The sequence below is a fragment of the Anser brachyrhynchus genome (genome assembly GCF_964034855.1).
Source record: "Anser brachyrhynchus genome assembly, chromosome: 13".
Lineage (NCBI taxonomy): Eukaryota > Metazoa > Chordata > Aves > Anseriformes > Anatidae > Anser > Anser brachyrhynchus.
Window position 1 is genome coordinate 2,937,947 of NC_137708.1, and position 24,384 is coordinate 2,962,330.

Genomic DNA, 24,384 nt, shown 5'->3' on the forward strand with positions numbered 1-24,384 from the left:
GTGCAGAATTTTCCAATGAACATGTAATTCAGTATGTACAAAAGTTACTGTTTATAATTGTCTCATATTTGATAACTGCTAAGAATGAGAACTTAAGTTTCTCTTACACTTGAATTTAATCAGCTAATTCTAATGAATACTATAGTAATTTTGTCTTCATTTCCTTTGCTGTTACCTGGTGAAGTATGTACCGAATATTTCAGTTGCATCCAATATATCATATTTAAAGAAAAAGTTTGAAGTAACAGATACTTGGGTATCATGGAATGCCATAATTAAGGTTTATTGCAGTGTGTTCATATGGATAATTATTCTTTTTTGATCTTTTCATCATATATGGCCTAAACTTGTTTACAAAGCTAAGCCATGCACTGAATACAAGAAAAAAAAATTCTTTACAACACTTTCATCAATTGAAAGGATTTACAATTGGCAGTTTTCTTCAATATTATAAATTTTACTACATTACAGTTAAAACCCTGAGGTACAACAAAAGTAGTTGTTCGTCACTAAACACAAGTGACCTGGTGCCTGATTTTTCAGGAGTGTCAGCATTTTTATGTCTGTGTATTAAACATTGTAGTTTGCATGTTTAAAACGGCATTCAACTCAACTGAGTAGTAGTATTACCTCAGATGAAGGTGATGTAAAGATAGAGTTAAAATGAGTTTATCTTGAGTAAAATTCTATTTTATCTTATAAGGACAGTCTTGTCTCTCTGTTGACACCATGTAGTAGTCCATTATCTCAACATCTAAGTATAGGTTCTTATTTTTGCAATAAATTAAGTATAGTCTGACTTGGTATTTAGACCCAATTCAGAGCCAAAGCAGCATCCATCTTGTAAAACAGGAATTATTGTATGAGAAGAAAAAATGTGTCTTATTTTTTTAATAGCAATTAGATTTCACCTTTTGCCCTTCTTACATTGGAAATTTCAGAAGTTAAGGGTTTCTGGAAATCTCACCTACTTACTGTTTGGACTTGGTCTTCTAGTCCAACTCTGTCATGCCAGATGATGATATCCTATTCTTCCCTCACATTTGTTTCTTGTTGCTTTTTGTTACTCCCTTTTACATCCTTCCTCATCCCAGTATGGCTGCTCAGATGCCTCCTACCTGACTTTCTGCAGCCCCCTTTTTTTTTCTTCTCCACTCCCACAGTTTCTTGCAGTCACAAGGAAGAGTTGCAAAGAAATTTTGCTCTTCCCAGAGCAAAGCATGCCTAATTACTCTGAGAGGATCGCACATGCTCAGTTTGGCAGGGGCATTACAATCCAGATGGAGCATCCTTGGTGGACAGGACATAAATCTGTACTGGACCTCTGCCATACTTTCCATGGACATATGGCTTAATGAAATTTTGGAAAACTTACATGGGCCTAGCAAATCATGTTCTTTTATAGAGTGACTCCCTTTTCTAATCTTTCTCCCACACATTTTATACTTTAGGTCCAAAACATGATCATTTTGTATCTTCTCAAAACTTTGAAAAATATTTTAAAAGAAGCAGAAAAATATCTTCTTGCTCCTAATCACCTTCTTTTAAGGGCTCAAATAATTTTAAATGAAAATATTTCAGCTTAAAATCAGCTGAGATAACAATACACACATAATAATGTTTTGGGATGCTGGAGACATACACTAGGTAGCTTCATGTATATGGATAAAATAACTGTACAGTCAATGAAAATAAGACTATTTATACAGTTTTCATGATATGATTGCATTATTTGTCTAAAAAGAAGTTGTCAAAAGCTGCAAGAAAGATGCTTTTTCCTTGTAGTAGAATATACATCATTCTGCAGGGAATATTTACCATAAACCTTAGCCAAAAACAAACACTAGCCAAACACCAAAAAACAGATGAGTGAGAAATATGAGACTACAGAATGTTTCTAGCTTATAAAATCTAGCTTATAAAACAATTCAGAGTAGTAGAATGTACAGCTGATGTAGTAGCTTTTCTTAGACTTGAGCAGAAAAAATGGAGATATTTGTACATTAAAACTCTCTTCAGAACATTTCTGGATGTTTTTGGCCCTGCCCTATGCATAGGGCTAGCTAAATTTCCACTGTCCACGCAGAGCATCGACACTCCTCTTTGTAAGATACTGGCCATTCATGCATTAAACTCTACCCCTTTCTGACCAATGTAGAAAATTTGAGCTGTACTTTTAAGCAATATTGTGTACAGAAAAGTAGGTCACCCCTGGAGAATTTGAGACTCACTTCTGAGCAGGTGTCATGATTTAGGAAATTACCCTCTGCAATTGCAGGTAGGATCACTAAATGTGTGAGTGCTCCTAGGTTTTAAGAAGACAAGCTGAATTAAATGGTTCCCAAAGAAGCAGCTAATTTGTTTTCCTTTCTACCAGAAGCAGTTCACCCCGTTTGTTATTGTTTCAGGGCTGAGAAAGTGGTAATAGGCATCTAACATGTAGCTGCTGCTGCAGCTGTTCTGTGCACAGACCTCTGACTGTGCTTAGTGTTCATCGTGTTCTTTGATCTTAATTTTACTTCAGGAAAAAAAAAATCTAGTAATAGGAAGCCTTGACATCTGTGAATTCTAGACGTGCGTCTGTAACGTAACCGTGACATCATTACAGGGACCTTGGGTTTTGAAGATCTTACTAACCTGCTAACCACAGAGGCCTGCCAGGAAAAGAAGGCAAAAAGAATGGTATCATTCATGCATTGCCCAACTGCTAGCTGAATAAATGGTTTTTAAAACTATTACTTTATGACTGCTTGCATGTAGAAGTACTACTCAGCTCCTTTTTCATAACAGGCTATGTCTTTGTAAATATTAATACCTCAAAATGTTTACCATCTCAGTGGCTGTGATATGCCATTTTCTAGTTCTCAGCTGCTGTGGATTAATGGAGGTGCTACTCAAACTCCATGTTTTGGATCCCCATATGCTTCTAGATATCCAGCTGACAGCAGGGACTATCTTCAAATGCTGGCTTCATTGTAGCCCCTAATGCTTAAGCAGCAGCTTCAAAATTCTCTCTTGAATCTTCTGTGCAAGGATCTTGAGATCCTACATTTAGGTAACTTTATGAAACAGGGACTATCTTACAGCAGACTTGCAACAAAAGCTCTGAAAGTAGTCTGTGCATCAAGTCGGACATTCCAGATAGGTCCCCACTCAGAATGATCAGAAAAGGTTATATCGCTGCAGTAGTGAAATGCACTACTTAATAGTTTATACCCTGTTAAGTTACTTCTGTCCCAGGAGTAAGCTCTGCTAAATGCTTGTCTTTTTTTTTTTTTTATTTTAATTTTAATTTAAACATACTGGGAATTTTCACAGATTACAAAATTATTAAACATTTGTATAATCAGAAGACAAATTTGGGTTGCTCTGTTTGGTCAAATATTAAATACAAATCAAAGAAGTGATTAGTATCTAAAATGATTTTCAAATAAATGGAAAATATTATTCGCAGCTTGTTATAATTAGAATCGTTTTATATTGCTTCTAGTTTATAATCTCTTACTGCCAGAGCTCCCTTAATCAGGGGCTTAAGAAAGTAAACAATATAGATTGTAACTATTCTAGATACCAAAGACGAGGTAAAAGGTAAGGAATATTTAAAATAATTATTCCTGTTTCTAGACTGTATTCATGGCCATCATTTGGGGATTTATTATCTGTATCCTATCACCTGTGGAGAAGCCAAAATGATAGCAATCTAGCAAGATACGTCAGTTTGCTCTGATAGAGTTATAACTTTCATTTAATGGTGGATTTAGTGACCCTGAAGGTAATACAAAGAGAATGGGGATATTATAATTAAGAGGACTGATAATGTGTGAGAGTGATTTTATCTGATCTTTTTGAGCATTGCTTATGTGATCAAGGGATACTTCATTTATATGCAGCTGATTTAATCAGTCTTTGCTTTCAGTAGATATTCTATGAATTTTACAAGCAAAAACACTATTCCTTGCTCGAGATTATGGGACACTTGAAGATGTGTTGTTATCTTTATATGGTAGAAAATGAAAACATGTTCCTGGAAGGGAAAATAGGAATGAGTGTCACAGTTGCGCTTTGTTTAGTAATGCTTAATAAATGAAGAAATAACAAGTCACTTCTGTTCACTAAAAGAAGAATGTTTTTTATTATTATTATTATTAGAAAATGCAGGATACTCATAATTTTGGTGATGCTTTTAAATGGCTATAACTGCTCTGATAGCAAATGCGCAGAGAGGCGTACATCTCTTCTGTTGACTTCATGTATTCAGTGTTTGATAGGTGACAATTCTGAGCATTTATTACAAATAATTCAACAGGTGTGCCTGTACTTTCAGATTCTTACAGCTTTTATCAAATACAGTGAACTGGACTATATAGTACTGCTATCCCTCATCCTTTTGCTTTTTTTATTGTAATTCATTATCTCTATTTTCTAACCATACAGCACTATTTCTCATTTGAAATACTGATTACAAATCTTATCAATAGATTGCACTTTGATTTGTATGTCCTTTAAGATGCAAGTCAAAAGTCACAACACTTACTCGAGTCCTCTAAATTTGGTGTTTTGGTTCCACCTATGTCAGTTATTTCAATCTTTTCTTGGCTCATTCTTAGCCTTTCTACTTTAGCTCTATGTTCAGCACCATTCTGATTGAATACTGGGTCAGTATGCCGGTAATACTGAGACTGGAGATAGACGGCATTTAACCTTGAGTTTTTATGTCATATTATGCAATGATTGATTTTGCAAATATCCTAAAATAATTTGTTTGATTTGTTGCTCTTGTATTAGATTGGTACAAGTTACTCATAAGTGATTGGTCCTCCTTTTTCTAGCTTCTGGAGTTTGTTTCAAAAACAGTATTATACGTGGACATGAAAACAAGCATTTACAAGATCAACTGACCTAATTGATTTGGAAAATATCAGTCTAGGCCATTATAGCCATAAAACTCCATATGCCTTTTCCCCCCTCTTCATTCTTTTCCCTTTCACTTCTGTAACAACTGCTTACATAAAAGGAAAGGTGAGGAATAACTCAACCAAGTATGATGCAGACAAATTGAACAGATGACATACTAGGGTTCCTTTATGTATAAATTAATTGGTTCTGTCACTACCATGTAGAGAATTTACTTGTCTGAAGAGAAGGAAAGGTCGGCATGTCTTCTATCATCTGTGGATCTGAATATCTGAGGAATAATTTAATTTTGGAAACAGTATTTGAGAGACACAAAACCTTTTAAAAAAATTTCTTCCAGACTGTTGAAAATGTACCCAAATGAAAAGTTATGCTCATTGTACATTAGACCACATATTCCTGACCTTTCATAAGATAACTTTTGAACAGTTTTCAGAATGCTGAGTGCAGGCTATTTCTATAACTATCAGATTTTTGCTGGTAAGAGTCTATGATTACTGTAAGGAGACGCATTGTTGGGTTTGCATGGAAGCAAATAAAACTTGACCAAGGACTTTTCAGATAAAAAAGCAGATGTATTATTCATATTGTATATTGGCTGAGAGAAAGAATGGAAGCATTGAAACTGACACTTTCCAGATGGGTCAAAGCTGTGATTAAAGAAACAGACCAGAAATCAGGGGGAAAATGCCCAGCAGAATTGAAGTGCATTTATGGCATTCTCATGGGTAGACAGAAATGGAGCATTAATGACAAAATCTGCCTTGCAGCGGTTTGGGCTTCTGTCCGTTCCTTTACCAAATGTTGTAAGTTGAACATTTTTGTTTTTCAGTTGTTTCTTTTAATCCGTGTAACCTACAGGCAGCTCAGAATTTCTAAGAATTACCTATTAACTTTTATAATTTTAATTCAGTGCCAATGTTATGCATCTTCTTATGCATCTATCAGTGTTATCCCATCTTTTCACTGCAGTCTAGAAATTTCCTTTGATTCAGGACCAATAGATGCTTTTAGCTGACAATGCAGTAGTTGTTTATACTGGTAAATTTAATTTCTCTTAATAATGGAAATCATTATATGAAAAAATACCATTTCCTGTCTTGCTGACTGAAGCCAGCCTATTGTTTACTGTCAATTGGCTGACAGATTTTGGGGAACATGTTAAAATGTCTGTAGTCCTTTTAATTCTTTTTAAAAAGATTTCTTTCAGTTTCTTTTCCATTCTTGCACTCTTTTTCTATTTATATGACGTATGGAAAAGCATTCACACTTTTAAGGCTTTCCCACCTCTGTTTTTTCTTACTTTTTAAAGCACAAGGGGAAAAGAAGAGAATAAGAAATTCTGTGATGGATCAGATAAAGTTGACTCAGACTCAGCACCATGTTTCCATCAGTGCCCAATACTTGTGGTTGTATATGGGTAGCTTCTGGTGATGCTTCCCTGCTTTGTTAGCCTTTAGAGAACTCCAGGAGAAAGCTAATAGATAATAATTTAATAATAATAATTAATAAATAATAAATAATTTAAATTAATTAATAAATTTAATTTTAATAATAAAATTAATAATAAATAATAAAAGTTAATAGATAATAATTTTGCACCTAACATCCATATGAATTTTTGGTATCCACGGCATCCTGTAGCAAAATGATATGGAACATTGCTGCAGGATGCCGTGGATACCAAAAATGTTAATTGTGTTCATGAATGAAGGTTCAAAACAAAAGAAGCTAACTGCTGATCTTCTATAACTTAGGGGCTTATATGGCCCCTTTATTGAAGGAGACATTGGCTATCTGTTCCCTCAGAAATCTCTTGAGTTCATAAACCTCCATAACATTCCCCTTAGTTGCCTTGGGAGACAGATGAGTTCCTTTTCAGCTTTCCTCTATCCTCATTGATATTGAGGAATCAGAACTGTATGCTATTTAAAATGTTGGTGCACCACTGCTGTATGTGTACTGACCTAACAGCCTTCATTATTGCATTGTATCAAAGGAATTTAGGAATACAACTGCTGCTAAATATCTAGAGAGAGATTTTTGTGCACATAGTATTTATATGAGAAACTTATGCAGAAGATGTCCCCTTTTCTTAACAAGAGAAAAACTCACAAACAGGGCTGCTGAACTGGGGCTGTCTCGGGCATTTCCCATTCTACCCTGACGTGGCGTGCACTACCATTGTGTCAGGATGCTAATCATTCATCCTCAGAAAACTGAAACTTTCCTGGACCTTCTCCAGGGATAAAGAACTCAAACTGCACTCTGCAGTTGCCTTTCTGAGAAGTAAGCAGCATACCAGTTTCTCTAACAAGCGCAATGTTTCTGTTAACAAGCACGACTAAACTGTAGCAGCAGTTGGGGCCTACATCATGCTTAGTTTGGGACAATTTACTTGGTTGTTCTCTTACTAAGAATCGGTTTCTATTCTTTACATCAAGATTGGTTCTGGGTGCTTGAAAAGTGATCACTAGACTTCCTTCCAGCAGCAAATGGAACTGTTGCATCCCATGTTTGCCAACCAAGAAGGCAATGTTAGGATATCAGTACTGCAAAAATATTACTGTTTTTCTGATTATCTAAATAATCTTTCTTTAGTTAACTGCTAAATTGCTGTGGTCTTCATGAATTTCCTGTTTTGAAGTGCTTCCAGAGCATCAAAGAGGAGGTGGCAGGGAAAGAACTGTATAGACCTCCTTTATGTGCAAACATCTGACAGTCACGTCAGATTTGGCCCAACAATTACATGCTCATTAATGTCTTAGTGCTTATAAATCTGCTTACGTATTGCTAAAGTTAAGATACCCAGAAAATAACTCAAAGGAAGATACATATTTATCAAACCGAGGATAATTCAAATTGCTTCTGTAATGACAAGGGGAAGGAACCAAATCTGCAGTATATGGAACATGTGTAGGTCTTCCTAAATGTCAGACTATCAGTTCAAATACCTTTCCATAAGCTGTTACATTTTAAAATATAAATAACTCCTAAGATGACAGTCCTACATATTTATTTGCATTTCTGTTTGTTTTTTTTTCCTGTTTAAAAATATTTATTCTTTCCTAGTTTATTATGAACTCTAGGTAGAAGTCCGTTATACCTGTGGTAGATGTTGTTGCTGCTGTATGATATGCACAGATGACAGCTAGCCTTGCAACTAAAAACCTGTGATTTATTTCTCCTAAGATTCACTGAATTCTTTTGGTTACTTTTGAATCTTGGCTGATGAAATTTGGTTACTTTTAGGCCAATAATCAAACTAGATATTCTCAGATGAATCTTCTATATCAGAATATTGAGAATGATTTTGTGCTTTTTTTAATAACATTAAAACCATTCATTGAAAACAATGTGTAAAACACCATGTTTTAGGTGCTACATTTTACATAACTTTGAAATGTGTTTATATCTAAAGGCATACATTTGGAAATGCATCTCGTGTTTGTGTGTTTATTATTAATCAGACGATTTTTTTCTGTAGTTATTTGACACCTTTCCCCTTCTCTGTCCCAGATATGCTAGTTCTGCCATTGACCGTCAAGGAAGCACATCCATGAGGAAGGTAATGATTTATAAAAATACTTAAAAAAAAAGTCAGTTAAATTGGCATACTTTAGAAGATACTAGAGATACTCAATTTTTTCTATATTATGAAAAATCTGAAAACAAAAACCTAGCAATAATTTCCATATTCAGAAAAGTATCTACTGCAACCACAGCAGGTCGGTGTGTATGCAGTACTTTTAGTTAAGTTTAGTTGGATCCTTATTATGTGTTCTAAGGTGTGTACTAGTTTGGGGAGGAGGGACATCTGGGGAGAATGTTGCCCGAAAGGAAGAGAAAATTTTAAAAACTCTTAAGATATTTAAATAGCACTCATACTATGTCAGAGATACATACAGGATCTAGATTTTCAATGATACAGGATTTTGATTTTCAAAGAGTTTTATAGTGCCAATTTTGAAGGTCTTTAACGCAAAATATATAGACATTTTTATCATTTCATATTTTGGCAATTACTTCAAAGAAAGGACAAGCAGTGGAAACTTCATTTATAGAAGGCCTGTTTCTTCATTCTGACTTAGTACTTGGTTTGCCTAAGTAGGCACTAAGTAACTTTTGAAAGCTACCAGATGTCGTTCTGCCTCCCAGGGATTTATGCAGTGATGCTAAAGACCAGTGACAGCAGCGGAAGGTGTATGACTATATTTTCTGAAGTCTGTGAAAACCTGTGGTTGTGTTTATTGATATATTGACTCTGCCTGCCAATCCCTACCTTGCCTGCTGCCTCCCCTGGCAAGCACTCGAACCTGTCGCTGTTCCTCAGGATCGTGGTACTGCACATAATATGCTACATGTAATCTGAGGAGATCAGCACTGTGTACCCTCTGATTTGTGTACTCTACTAGTGAGTGCTATGATTGCTGTGTTTTGAACATGTTTATGTTCTTCACTAAAAATTCCCGTCTCAAACTAGCAGAGGTATTTGCAAGCAGCCTTGCATTAATAGGCTTGGTTCCCTTCATCCTGACAGGTAACTGAACCTCTAGTCTCCAGGGCATTTCTTAAACAAAGCCTAACTTTTCACGTGGTGGTTCTGTGACACCTAAACAGCACTCCTACTGCTTCACTGTGATTATGTTGATGTCTCGTTAATTTAGCTTCATGTAGCACAGATTCAGTTCTATCACTTTTTTTTTTTTCTGTGGTGTGCTTCTGTTGGGGGTGAGGTGGGGGTGGGGACATGCATTTTGTTTAATACTCCGCTTTGTGTTGTGGTTTTAAGATGAGAACTTAAATGCTGACAACCACAGTATGTTCTCCTATCATCAATCTGTTTCCCATAGCAACTCCGACTTGTTTTAAGTTGCAAGTTCTGACTGTTTTCCTACAGTTTTTACCACAACGTTAATTATATGGCAGTTGCTTTATCTCTCAGAATACGAGGCTTGAATTCTCTAAGTTAGCAGTGCTAATTAAGCTTTTGTTCCCAAGATATAGCAAACCTCTCACTTTCTCTAGTTTTCTTGCTTTGAATGCGTTTTGTGTATGCATAAACAAAGCATAGTAGGATTATTTAACTTATGTTTTTGGAAGAGCTGATATTTTCAGCTCTCGTTGATTTGTTGTACTTGCATTTTCGTTCCTTTTAAAACTGCTATTCTGAATGATCCATACCGGTTTCTGGTGAGCGTCCTAATGCGTATATCCTCCAGCTGTTCATTTTCTTGCAGCTCTTTAATTAAATTACAGTTTTCGGATGTGATTAAATGTACAGAGTTCTATTTCATCACTGTATTTTTTAGCCTAAATTGTGGAAAAATGTGGTGATCTCTTATTCACAGACACCTGCTGTGTCGTAACGCATTGCTATGCAGAAAGAGGAGCACTGACCAGGTTCTTTCAGCCACGGTCACCACAGAACTCCTCTCGGCACGCTATGGCTAGTTCTACTGCTGCAGCTTATAGTACATCAGTAAAACATCAGTGGTGCTGTGCAACTTTTAACACTTTCTCATAGCTTTAGTTTTGTTCTTTGATTTTCTGACTTTTTTTTACTATGTTTCGTGTAGCAGAGGAACAAACATTAATCTTTGCCTTCTCTGATGCTCAAAACAAGGAGATAAATTTGCAGCTATCAACTCAATGGAGAATATGTACTGTCTTAGCGATACAATGCATGTACACTTACAGAGCTTGTCACCTGTCAGAATTACAGTATTTTTTGTGTGAAGCGTTCATACTGCGACTGACTGGGAGAACAACCTGAGATAAACAGAACACAGGATGGAGTTGAGACAGTTTGTCTATGGATGTGCAAGCTGGCGTTCCCTGAGCCAGCTCTCTCCGGAATAAATTACTGATCTCTGCAAGACAATAGAAAATGTCTGTGGTGTTTGATACTGTAAACTGGCAATTGTTACAGACAGGTTAAAAATAGGCCTGAGCATGTGCAAAACGCTCCTTCCTCCTCCACCTTTATTTTAAACTAAACTTTGCCTCAGCCTCTCAGGTAGCTTGGGTCCTCTTTTCAGATGTTGGCTTTTAATAGTGCTTAAAGTGCTTAGGTTGGAATCCTCCATTATCCTAAATACTAATGCAAAAAAAATCTTAATGTTAATTTTTATTTGAGTAATATTGTATTTATACTCTTACGTAATACATGGTTTCACAGTTGCTAATAAGGACTTCTGTGGTATGCATTTGCTTTTGGGGCATGGCGATTCATGAGTTTATATCTTCAGTTTTCAAATTACTGCATGCCCATTCTTAATGATTTGATTGCAAGAAGTGTAATTAATAAATGAAAAAAAATGAGATTTTAATTTGCATGTTTAGCACTGTGTTGTTTTCTTTATGATGTTTATAATAGTAAAAAGAGAAAAACAACAAAAGTAAGATCCTATGATAACTAACCCTAGGATAACCATGGAGATGGTGGTGAAAACTGTTTCTTGTTTCTACTACTACCTGCATTGTTTTTTCATAGTTCCTTTTTGTTTGTTTGTTTCTTACAGTCATTCCATTACGCTTCCCTCAGGGTAAAATCCAGAAAATGGTCAAAAGGTAACTTATTTGAGTTAACATTTTGAAAGCAGAGAATGAGAGTTCTTTACTGATAGTGGTGGTCAGGATCAAATGACAAAGTTCAACTTAATTCATCTATTTCTAAATTTGATAGTAAATACCAGAGTAGATTACCAAATAAATGTTTTAAAGTAGCACGGATATTATACTGCTAGACTCAGTGGTAAACTTTCCTCTGACTTAGGTAGCAGAAAGGTAGTGCCTACGTATTTTGCCATTTCCTTTTGCTTTGTTTCTTTTTCCTTTTGTGGCCTGTTTGAGACTGTTAAAACAATGAACCTAAGAAAAGTGGTTAGAGCATAATAAATTCATATGAATGTATATGGCTAGCGATCTTTTTTTTTTGTTATTATTATTCTATTATTCTTTCAGTCTCCTAGGAAAATTTCCTTTACTTTTACTATACGTTTTTAATATTTCTAAACCTGACCAGGACACAGCACAGTATGTTATTCTAAAAAGAGCAAAATGTTAAGAGGTTGGTTGAGGAATGTTGCAGAACAAAACATTATGTTTTGAGGTCATCTAAACTACTTCACTGTTTCAAACCTGTAGAACAAATATAATTATTGTAGCAATATAAACTTGATTTTTCATAGAAAAATGTCTGATATTTTAATGGCATTTCCTACAGGCTCTTTTTCAGGAAAAATGATACCATAATTAAGAGCACTGTTTTTATTAATGTTCACAGAGGACACTAAAGTGCTAAGCCTTTTGATTGGGATCTATTGAAATAACTGAAAAAAGAAAAGAAAAGAAAAACTACAACAGCAACAAAAAGACACTATCTTTTCCTGGTGCTGTGCCTTTGAACAGGATTCAAAGAGTTTAAAATGTTATTCTTCAATTAAATTCAGTATAGGAGAGATGTACACATGTGCATTTTAATGGAAATGGATTATTTTTCTTCTTTATTGACAATAAAAATTGACTTCTAAAACTCCCAGAATTTGACAGGCCTACTAGTGATAAAAGTAGCAACAGAAGATAGATGGAAGAAGTAGTGTTTACATCAATATACAGATTATGTTTATGTCATTCTCGGAGTTTCAAACTGAAGGCTAAATGAAATATGTTTTTACTTTGGAATGATGATACAAATCTTAATCAGATAAAAATGCAGCCTTAAAAGGAATGATCCCTCTAGAGACTAAATAAGCCTCTACATAAAAAAGGCCATTCTGTTTCTTATTCATCCAGAAAGCAAAACTGCAGAACATTGTGGAATTTGGAAACTGTTCATTCAATCTCCTCTCTGAAATTGGAGAGGATTTGGCCTGAAGGATTTTGAATTGATTTATCATTAAAAATTAGTAACGTGCTCATATTGAGAAGAATAGCATTCAGAGAGACGTCTTACACTATCGTCACGTCCTCAGGGAGCTCTCTAACGAGTGGGAGCAGAAGACGGATTTCCTGCAAAGACTTGGGGCATGGAGATTGTGAAGGCTGGCTGTGGAAGAAAAAAGATGCCAAAGGTTATTTCACACAGAAATGGAAGAAGTACTGGTTTATTCTCAAGGACTCTTCCTTGTACTGGTACACAAACCAGAATGTAAGTATATTCTGTGTTTGGAGAAAGACAAAATTAAACCTTAAGCTTTAGCATTCTTTTGAATAAAGTCTATTTTTAATATTTGATAAAATATTAGAGAACTGTTACTTTAATTACCAGGTCTCAGTCACTCAAGCTGGAAGTGCCTCACTTGGAAATATTTTTAAAGTCTCCAAAGTTGAAGTCTAAGCCTAATAAAATAACAGAAGTTCATGGTACTCTTAAAGTAATGAATATGTCAATAGTTAATATTTTTCCACAGACAGTGTTTGTTTGGAATAATAGAGTGTTCACATTCAGCTGTCCTTAGTTTCAGTTGTATGGGGGGAAGTGTAAAGTTTTGCCATTCATGTCAGTTAACCATTAAAGCAGGTATGAAAATTGGAATTAGCCAATCTTTCTCTGAAAGTTGTTATTATGTAGATGTTCCTCTTGCTTTTTGCTGAATTATTCTGGAGTCTGAAGTTTGCAACTTCTCATGAGTAACACACTGTGCTTGGTGACATGTTATTGAAAACCAGTGGACCTACACTTGTGCAATCTGGATATCTGTGGGAACGAAATAATTGAGGGAGGGCAGGGCAAAGATCATTAGAAGGGTATTCTCCTGTTTGCATTGAGCCTCACTGCCTACTCTAAGCTGTCTGTGTACAGCCTGCTTTGATTTCCTGGTGTTTAGTCTATATTTTCAATTTTCTTCAAGAGGACAATTAGAATAGCATTGTTATCCTCAGTTTTAGTATTTTCTCTGCAGCTCAAAACAGGATTGTTGCAGGCTGTGAATGACAAAGGCCTTCAGGGTTAGTGTTGTAAGTTTTGTTTGATACTGTTACATGCAAGGTGGTATTTATATGTCCCACTGATTTTCAGTCCATTTATGGCCAAGCTATAATTCATAGTACACTTACTAATACTTTTCCAAAGTCTGACTGGTGTTACTGTATCTCCTTGCTTTTTCTGGCAATTTAATTCAAAAGAAGTAAAAAGTGACAAGAAACATTTTCTAGTTATTACTTTTCCATTTGAACAGTGGTGAGCTCACTGTAGGAACCTCCTCAGCTATGGTCTGCACAATCATGGCTTTAAAAGGAGACATCCACTTGACTGTTTTAAAGTGTAGACTATATGATGAAAAAACTTGCAGTTTTCCTCTGTAGCTGTTAATGACCTGAATGCTATATTAGGTGCTGAAAAGTTTCGTGTAACCTTCTGCAAAGGGAATTAGGATAACTGCAACTCCTTTAAGGAACTTAAATCTTAGAAGTTTCTGACATTCTATGATCGAGTAAACTGAATGCTTAAGTAAAGCCATTATGTAGAAAATATGCTCAGTATTTTAATTGGTTGGATAGTTGTTCTTAGTATAAGACCTAAATGGCTACTGCTTATTTCTCTCTTGAACTGTATGTTCTTCTTCACCATCACTTCCTCTTCTCTTTTGATAGGATGAAAAAGCAGAAGGATTCATTAGCTTACCTGAGTTCAGGATCGATAGAGCAATTGAATGCAGAAAAAAACAGTGAGTAGTATGTCAATTATGTTTATAAATCAAATGATCATTCTTGGAAGTATATTGTACATATAGTACTGAAAACTTGCAGAGAAAACCATGAAATTTGTACATAACACATTATAAGACTGCTTAAGTTTTAGTTTTTCTCTTTACTTCAAAAGATGCTACTTAATGTAAATTCCATAAGCTGTCTTCCAAAGAATTGGATAACCCTTTGGTCAGTCTCTTTGGTCAGTTTTCCAGATAGACCAGTTCCAAATTCAGTTAAATAAGTAAAGCAAAAAAAAAAAAAAAAGCCAACAAATAAAACTTGCTCAGGTGCCTTGTTGTCTTCTAGATAAGAATCAAATGTGCAAGAAACAATTACCATAGGAAATATCTTAAATATCAACAAGGGGTGGTGAATATAATTTTCATTTTCTCATTTATGGGGGAAGTTTATATACCCAATATTGAGTTATTCTCAACTGCTGAAATATTTAGGTTCCAAAGCCAACACTGTGTTTTTAAGTCTGTTTCTTGTGCACATATTGCTGCTACTGCATTACGCTCCCAGTAACAAGCATATGTTAAGTTTTGCCACATATTTAATAACAGACACTCATTGGAAATTGTTTGCAGGCAGTGTTGGAATTGGAAGTCATAGCTGTCAAACAGTAGGTTTAACAATTCTAATGCTTGGAGACTAGCAATTCACCAGTATCTCCTGAATTATTTGCAGGTTTCATCTAGGTTTTTAAAACTTGCTGCCATCAGGAGCTATATAGAACAGCATATAAGATACTGTTACTAAAGCTTTCCTATTTGTAACTAAGCATCCTGAATTTTTGTCATGCTTTTCCAAGGACTAAACTTGGTTTTGCTCTGAGGAATACGTTCCACCACTATGAACATACATACAAGAAAATACTGAAGGTGTGAATTACAGTAGAGACTGCTGATTAGAAAATAAAACCTTTTCAATTGCTTGTTCTTGTCTGAAGGCGTTATTACTGTCTGCCTGAGAAGACAGTGCAATTTATACTTCCATTACTCCTTTCAACTGAGAGTATCACTGCAGAAATTAAACATGAACTGAGCACTATAAATTCCTCTGTGGAACAAGTAGATAGTAATAATGATATTGAACAAAAATACAGGAGAAAATAATATCCTTTTGTTAGAATATAAAACACTTAGCAAATTTCAGTGAATTAATGAAGATCAAACAGCAGGTCATTGTGCACAGCTAGAAATACCTTCCAGAGCTTTGCTCTAAGCATTAGAACACATTTTCTTGGAACACTTCTCACAGGACAATTTCTGCAGGGTATATGCAAAGAAAAACTCTGATTAACTAAAACTTTGCATACTACTGAAAGCTTCAGGCTTTGAATACTTTCAGAAAGAGGCAGGTCCAGGGGTAAAAGTATAATGAAGATGTTAATAGTATTCCCTTTACTCCCTGACCAGAATTTCCCTTTGATTTCTTCCTTCATGGACTATCATTTACGTATTTCCTGCATCATAAAAACTATGCTTTACATTTGCTGCTATTTTACCTGCTCCTCCAAAACTGCAGAGAAAGTAAATCCAGTGTTACGTTCATTTACATTTCAGTATATCAAGCATATGTGAATGGAGGGCCCTGCTTGTGTTACAGCTCTGCTCTACAGCCTCTATAGGTGTGCATATCGATTCTCTTCTACGTTGTCTTACCAAGGACAGGACTGAGCATGACTGATATTGCCTGATTCCACTGAAAGGCTAATGATCTTTGTGAGCCTAGCAACAACTTTCTATGGTCTGATTCTTCCGCATTCCGTTTACAAATAAGGTGGTGGTGACCCATGCTGAACAAACATAGTCTGGAAAAGCTCTAACTCACACTTCATTCTTCTCTCTGCTAGACTACAAGAAACATTTCAGCTAGGATTTTCTTGCCTCATTTTAAAGAGGACTAGTGAAAGACAGATTTTACAGGATCTGTTCTCTCTTCTTTCCACTTTAGGATATATTTGTCATTTAATAGTGGGTTTTCTGCAGGCATTGGAAGTCATTGCAAGCTTGAAATCTGAAAATATTAGTCTGATTGGGTTCTTACTTCTGTATGATTGAGTCCATTTTAACACCAGTGCAAAAGTTAGTAAAGCAGTTATCTTGACAGTTAATAAGGGTGGGGAAAGACGCCTAATGCTTTCTTTTTTTTTTTTTTCTAATTGGTAGGTCCGTATGTTTTTACGTAAATTAAAATTGTCTCAAAGAGCACTTAGTATCTTAGTGCATAAAAGTAGTCCAGCAAAATCACATTAGTTTTCTAATTTTCAGAGCCATCAATGTGAAATGTTCCAAACAGAAGACTTACCTTATTGAACAAAGGAATTTTAAGTCTTACTAGAATGACGTCTTTTATTTTTAGATTTTTAGACTTCTGTTTTCCAGTGTTCTGTCAGATGGGAAATGCTGTTTTATAGTGGGACTGTTACTGATGTTCATAGGATACGTTGACTGAAATAGTGTTAAAAAAGCTTTGACAAGAATTTATAGTCATTGAATGCATTATTCTGTACGGTTTGATGATTTGCTTCATTAATGCATTTAATGAAGGTACCCTGATTATTAAATGAATCATGGCATTATCTCAGACTGGTTTAACTCTCCAGGCTATATTTGGATGTAGAATGACCTTGTCCCTGCTAGAGGCAGTTACTTGCTTTCACACTGCAAAACTTTCCATTGCTTTTAGGAAACGCTTGAATCTTCTTCTGAATGAAGATTTAGGATGTTGTTCTCAGAGTAGCATTCCTAAAAATTGAAATACACTCCTGGTCCCACATTAGCGGCTTAGATGACAGCAAACTGGGGACACACTCAAGGGCAGGGCTGCCATTCAGGAGGATCTACGCAGTCCGGGTGTATGGGCTGACCAAGGGCCTTCTGAAGTTCATCAGGGACAATGCAAAGTTCTGCCCTTGTGAATGAGCCAAGCCCCTGCTTGGAGCTGACTGGCTGGGGAGCAGCTCTTCTGAAATGGGCCTGACAGACTTTGTAGACAGCAAACCAAACAGCATCCAGTTTGGAATGCTCCAAAACAAGTCAAAGGTAAAATTATGTGTATCATTCTTCCGCATTATTCATTTTTATTTACACATATAAAATTATTTCCCTGGAGACTTCTCTGCAGTTCTTAATGCTATTGTATCTAAAAGCTTCTCTATTAATAATCTTTGTGACACTTCTGGAAAGTGAAGATGGATTTATTCTTGCGTTTTGCAGCTCAGAAACAGAACTGCAAAATACTTAAAGGTATCCGCAGATCTGGGATACCCATTTAATAAAAATAAAGACCCGTTTTTCTTCAGAGTACATAAATAAATAACAGTACAATATATTATTGCACATATACTCACCATGTAAGTAAATTTCAATATATCAAGCAAAAAGACCTTAAGGAACATTTATATAGTGACTGATTATTAAGTCTGCTGCTGTGTCTTGGAGTACATGAGAACTCCTTTACATAAGCAGGAAGAACTGCAGCATGTAGCTGATTTATCCTTGAAACAATTCTTGTTCTGTCTCTATTTTATGACACATTCACAATTTCTGTAACAACTAAAACAGGAGTCCTACAGAAAGTAGACTTACCTGTTGTATAATCATGATATAGATTACAAGCAAGTTCATTCTGCACCTTAACTGAGGAAGAGTTCCTGTGAGAATGTAGCATTCAAATACATAATTACAGATTGTATCACAGTATATGAGCATATTAGAGCGCAAATTTAAGGTCTGTTTATCGGACATATTCTGACTATTAAAAGGTGAACTTTGAAACTCTATTACTGGCATCTTAATGCTTTTATGTACGTAAATTTCCTGTCTAGGAAAATAATCCTGTTTACAAGCAGAAACTCCATCATGTGATATTCTAACAGGATTAATCAAGAGGATTAGAATCTCTAGATCCACTACATAGTCCTCTCCAATTCAAGCCAATTCTTAAATCTCAGGGCTGGGAGATGGTTGGTCACATGGAAGACTAGAAGCTGGAGATGTTGCATAGAGTTTCCAACCAACTGAAAAGAGTACTGACATCAGGGAAAATAATATACCCATAAAAGAAGATACGATGCTTAGATCAAAATCTCTTGCATTAAAATCTTAAAATTCAGTACATATAATTAGCAAGTGTATGCCATCTAGTGGGCATCAAAAAAATTTCCTTCCTATTCAGGGATTTCCCCTGTATTCGCTATTTTCATTTGCCAAAATACAAACTGTCTGTTGTTTCAAAATTCTGTATTAGTATTTACAGTACATGCAAGAACATCCAGCCTTTTTTGCTTGCTTATTTCTTGCCAGCTGGTATTAACTAGTGAAGACTGTCTGTTTTGATGACCTTTTTACTTCAATAGAATATCATATTCTTATAATAAAGGTCTTAGGACATGCTTTTAATCAGAAGACGCAGCTAGTAAGATTAAGATCTGCAGTTGAAATTATCAATTTCCAGATGCTAAAACAATACTTAAATGTTTCTTACATCTTCTTTTTATGGATGTAAGATGTTTTATGATGATCCTCAGTGCAAAGGTAAACTTACCCTTTTAATATATGTCTAATTTCATGGAAGCTACAGAGAAACACAACTCTGCTATCTCATTATTCTGTAGAACTTTTGTTAGGAAAGTCTGTTACTGTATGCATTTGTATTACCAATACGTATAAGAAAGTAGGTGTGCCCAAGTGAAGCTTCTTCAGCCTTCATTTCTTGTTTCTGAAAACTGAAATATATCATAGTCATTAAAAAAAATAATAATCATTTGCATTTAAGCTATTAATAGTGGAAAAAATGCATTACATGTTTTTCTTAATGCCACACGTAATGATTCCTAATCTAATTCTTACATCTAGTAATTACTGTATAAATGTCAGTATTTTAACTTAAATTCTACAAATGATACTTGTTGGTTTTTAACAGTTGCCAACTAATAAAATAATACTCTTTATTGGTCTGAGTCTGTAGTTTCTTTGATACTCCTTTTAATTATATTCACACAAAAAAAATCATAAGAAATATGATTACTGTTGTTAGTAGTTTTCAAATAAATGCTCAGCTGAGGGGAGAGAGCTTAGGAATTACACAATATAAAAATGCTTTTCATTAATGCTTTTCTATGAACTGCAATCGCTCATGCTGTAACATGTGAGCTTGATTATCCCATGCATGTACTCCGTTCAGCAATGTAATGGTTTCTGTATATAGCCAGCCTAAAGTGAAAATCAGAATTTATCTCATGAAATCAGCTGTATGGAATTGAATTGCACTGACCAGAGGAGTGGTGAAGGAATTGACCTTTGAGAAAGGAGAAGGTATGTTAGCTGTGCAGAGAACAATGTCAGTCTAACAGCTACTTTCCGTCGTGCTGGTATTCAGTACCACAGGTCAGTGCTGTCAGTAGTGCAGCATACTACTAATACTGTGCTAGTTACACAAGTAAAAGAGTGCATAAATTAATTTAAACCTGTTGCAATATGCTTTTGGAACTACTTCAGTGATTTATAATTTAACTAGCACTTTTCAAAGAACTTCACTCTGTAAATTAACCTCTGCATAGAGTGGAAATCAGCAAATGGCAAAAAAAAAAAAAATCTGTCTTTTAAACCCAAAACTAGCTGTGACAATGGACTGTGCAATAAAAAATCGTGAAATACATATAATTGACCATAAATTATAATGCAACAATAAACATAAGGGTTTAGTCTAAATAATGTCAACTCTGTTGCTAGATGGCAGATGAAGAACTGTTAACTATTATTGACTCATGTTGATCAGAGAAAAAATACAGTAGAGATTAATAGATTAAGATGAAAAGTACCTGGAATACAGTTGATTTTAGAGTAACTTGACAAAGCAATTGCTGGAGTTAGAAGCTACTACTTAGATGAAGACTTTTTAAGGAACTTTTTTATTGTTATCAGCTTCCAAAGTAAACCTGCCACTAATATTCCCTAGAACTTTCAGTTAAGCATAGATTGCATGAAGACTGTAATTAGGAATTTTTAAAAATACATCTAAATTGGGAAATATTCATTTCAGAGGTCTTAGAGTCATATGACTCAGTAAAGAAAATTTGAAAATGCTGCATTTTTAATGCTGTCTCCAGTTGAATGCAATTACCAGCTGGTCATTTATCTTTATATTCCTTCTCTTCCTTCTTTATTAATGTAAAATAAAATTTTGGATAAATTCACATATATCTTCAGTAATAAATCTGAAGTTACAGTAAAGATATGAGAAAGTTAGAGCAAGTTGGCCATCCTTTATATTTCTTTGAGTAGAACACAAACCACAGTCCTACAAATATGTGCGAAGAGGTGGTGGGATCAAACTCTTAGTTCTTTAGAATAGTTTATGTTTGGGATACGACTAATATGTACTTAAATTTATTCATGAAGATTTTCAGATTGACGTAAAAAGTTTTTAATGTATAACATCAGCATCAGTAAACAGATCAGTAGGAATCCATTGGTAAGTTTATTCAGCAAGAGACTCAAACTGAGCATTCAAAATGCCCTTTAGACCTGTAACATGCTGAAGAATTATTAGAGCAGGTCTGTCTGTCAGTCTTTTGTGTCTGTAGACAAGCTGTTTGAAATAAAGATTGTTGTTTCATCTTTGTGTTTATTTTCTAGTGCCTTCAAAGCATGTCACCCCAAAATAAAGAGTTTCTACTTTGCAACAGACTGTCTTGAAGAAATGAATAGGTAAGTTACATGTTCTTTATCACGATACTCCAATAATATAAACTAATATTCAGTCTCACATAGAAATATGCTCCTAAGCATGATGTAATGCTGACAGTGATCTCAATACAGCCCACTCTAGTTCTCCACTGACTTTAGTACATACAGCATTACATTGCGTGGTTTATTTTGTTTGCTGGAATTTTTTTGTCATGTCACATGGCACAATTCCACAAAGGCATGTTAGGGAAGTCAGTTGTGCTGGTCACATCTATGTTCATTATTAATGTCATGGGCTAAGTGTTTCTGGTATATACAAACAATACAGGCATACCAAAGCTCATACTGAGAGTATACCCACATGACGGGATTAGATAGTTTTAAATTGGCTGTAATGGTAATCCACAGGAACATAACACCTAAAACCAATGAAAAGCAATTTGAAATATTTTTTAAACAGAAATGGGACTGAACTAATGAGGTGCATTTGTTTTTCATGACAGAATACTTTTAAATAAATACATAAATGTGATCCATTCTATCACTCTTCTATCAAGGCTAGCAAAGTTCTACTGGTGGTGTTGCTGTGCTTAGTTATATGTCCTTGGTTGTGCTGGGAGGGCATTCAGGGCCCTGAACAACCTGATCCAAAATTAAAGTTGGCCCTGCAGTGGGTAGGCTGTGGGAACAGATGACCTTCTGAGATCTCTTCCAACCTGAATTACTCTGTGCTTCTATTCTGTGATTCAGTGATGAAGACAGAGGTTAGATAAAGGTGGGAAGGTGCCTTAGAGGATCAAATGCAGAGTCAAATGTTCTACCTCCTCCTGTTACTTTAGGAATTTGTTTATTCAAAGCTGTGGTAAAAAGCAAGGACACATGGGACAATGTTGCCCTACTTTGAAGACTTAAATCTTTCATTGCATATACCACCAAAACTTTGAGATTTAGTTAATTCTTTCTGTTTGAAAACTTAGATTGAATCACCTTCAGGATACAGCTGGATTTTTTTCTTTGGAACAATAATGTTGAGAGGCTATTTTTAAACTGTATTGATGTATACGATTAGCTGTATTGAAACAGTTCACACCAGTTCATCATCCACTGACGATGATGATGATGAGGTTCAGTTCTCAGGAGTATCTCTCTGTATCACTGCTAGCTATATCACTTTTAGGATGAAAATTTGCAAAATATTTTTTTTTTACCAATGTTAACATTGTTTTATTGTTCAGTTATGTAATCTAGCTGAGATTTGTTTTGTACAAAACTGAAGTAAGGATCTTCAGCTATTTTTAAATATGCATGGTTTCTACATTAATTTTAGCTACTTTGATAGCTATGATTTGTTGAAATGCCATTGATCCTCTCTCTCTGTTATACCATAAAATGTTCTGACTCAAGGAAAACCAGGAAGTCTTGATGTACATTCAGTAAAACATCCATTGATTTTCTTACACTAGGGAGACAAGGAAACTGTCTTTATGACAGTTTACAGTTGTTGTGGAGCGTAACAGTTGAAAAGGTGCCAGGATCTGTTTTCATATACTGCCACATTAGTTTGGAATTTACTAGCGCAATTTTTCTGACTTTTTGCGTCTGTTTCCCATGAGAGAGGACAAAGAAGGGTAAAGTTCCCCTTGAACTCTTTTCTGCAGTATTTTTCCATCAGAAGTGCTTTTCCTGTGGAGTAATTGTAATTCACTCAGCAACCCAAATGATGGATTACAATGCTACCTCTGTGAAATCCCTCTGCATCCCCTGCAGCCTTCACATACTTCCTGGAATTCCTTGTCCCAGATATATCCTGTCTGAAATTTGAAATGAGCAAGCAAGATTCATCGATGAAAAATGCACCTAAAATACTAATTTCACAAATCACTAAATCGCTACCTTTCCACCAAATTGCTAACCATGTAATCTAAGGAAATATGGCAAATGCTCTCTCTCTGTTGTATCTTATACTTCTGCTGTCACCAAAAAATTTAACTGGATTTTCCACGGTTACACTGAAAAGTAAAGGCAATTTAATATGAAGTTGAGAAAGAGCATTTCTTCATTCATGGTGTGGAGAATGTTTACCCTTTCTTCAACAGTATTTACCACCACCTTTTGTTTTAACAGATGTTTTTATTTAATTTCTGACTTAAGATTCATTGTTTACTAGGTTGGTTTTTTTTACACTCCAGAATATTGTAATGTCTTTAACACTTTAATACACTGCTTTTGAAAGTGCTAGGCACCGATGGGTAGTAATTGATTTGCGTGTAGCAGATAGTGTTATTCTGTTGCTGCTGAATTTTGCCTGCTGTGTAGCATGTTGCAGACAGACTTTGCTTTGCAAAATTAATGCTCATGCTGTTTTCTCAGGTCGACATGAGCATAGCTGTGTTCTTAGAAATGAATTAATAATGAAATTGATGAACTCATATTTTGCTTGCCATGGTCATGTGGTATTCCAAGCTTGTTAAATGCCTTATTTAACAGAAGTGCTTCATCTATTACCAGACCATGTATTATTACCTGTTTATGGCTTTAATACTTCTAAGGAAATTAGCACTGAATTTAATATTCAGTCGTTTTACAATATCTACCTTATTTAAAAATTTCTTGTGATTGAAGTGTGCAGTTCATTTGCAATCTCATCATAGACTCCAAATGTTAAATAAAGAAAAAAAAAAGCTCCTGTTATAGGCTGAATAATTTTATCACGCTTCATTTGAATAACTGGGTTAACTTAATGATTTTAATAATTCCCATAAATCTTTGGCATTCATTCAAATATATAACCAATATCTCCTACCCACTGAAACCTAAAATGATGATAGATTGATTTTGTAGGGGTTGTTTCCAATATTTTCCAGGTAAAGATATGAAAGTTTGTAATATCATATTTCTCATAAAAAGAAACTGCTTGAAGGTTGGAGTATTTTGAATTCAATTGCTATTGAATATAAGCAAATTTCAGGGTTCATATCCTGTTTATTTTTACATTATGTATGTAACAAGCAAGTTAGCCAAGGCTTTCCTAAACCATCCTGTTTATTACTGAAGTACATTCATCTGTTTTACTTAA

General features: G+C 35.1%; 1 protein-coding gene across 3 annotated transcripts in view; it reads left to right on the forward strand.

The window, feature by feature from the left end:
* The window catches only part of LOC308177325 (connector enhancer of kinase suppressor of ras 2-like), a 186,277-nt gene that overhangs the window by 138,410 nt on the left and 23,483 nt on the right, over window positions 1-24,384 (forward strand). For all 3 annotated transcript variants that reach the window (XM_080554341.1, XM_080554340.1, XM_080554342.1), the window contains exons 15-19: window positions 8,434-8,482; window positions 11,439-11,487; window positions 12,891-13,066; window positions 14,512-14,585; window positions 21,258-21,329. In XM_080554341.1, coding sequence (XP_080410467.1) covers window positions 8,434-8,482; window positions 11,439-11,487; window positions 12,891-13,066; window positions 14,512-14,585; window positions 21,258-21,329 — 420 coding nt within the window. The remainder of the gene's footprint in view (window positions 1-8,433; window positions 8,483-11,438; window positions 11,488-12,890; window positions 13,067-14,511; window positions 14,586-21,257; window positions 21,330-24,384) is intronic.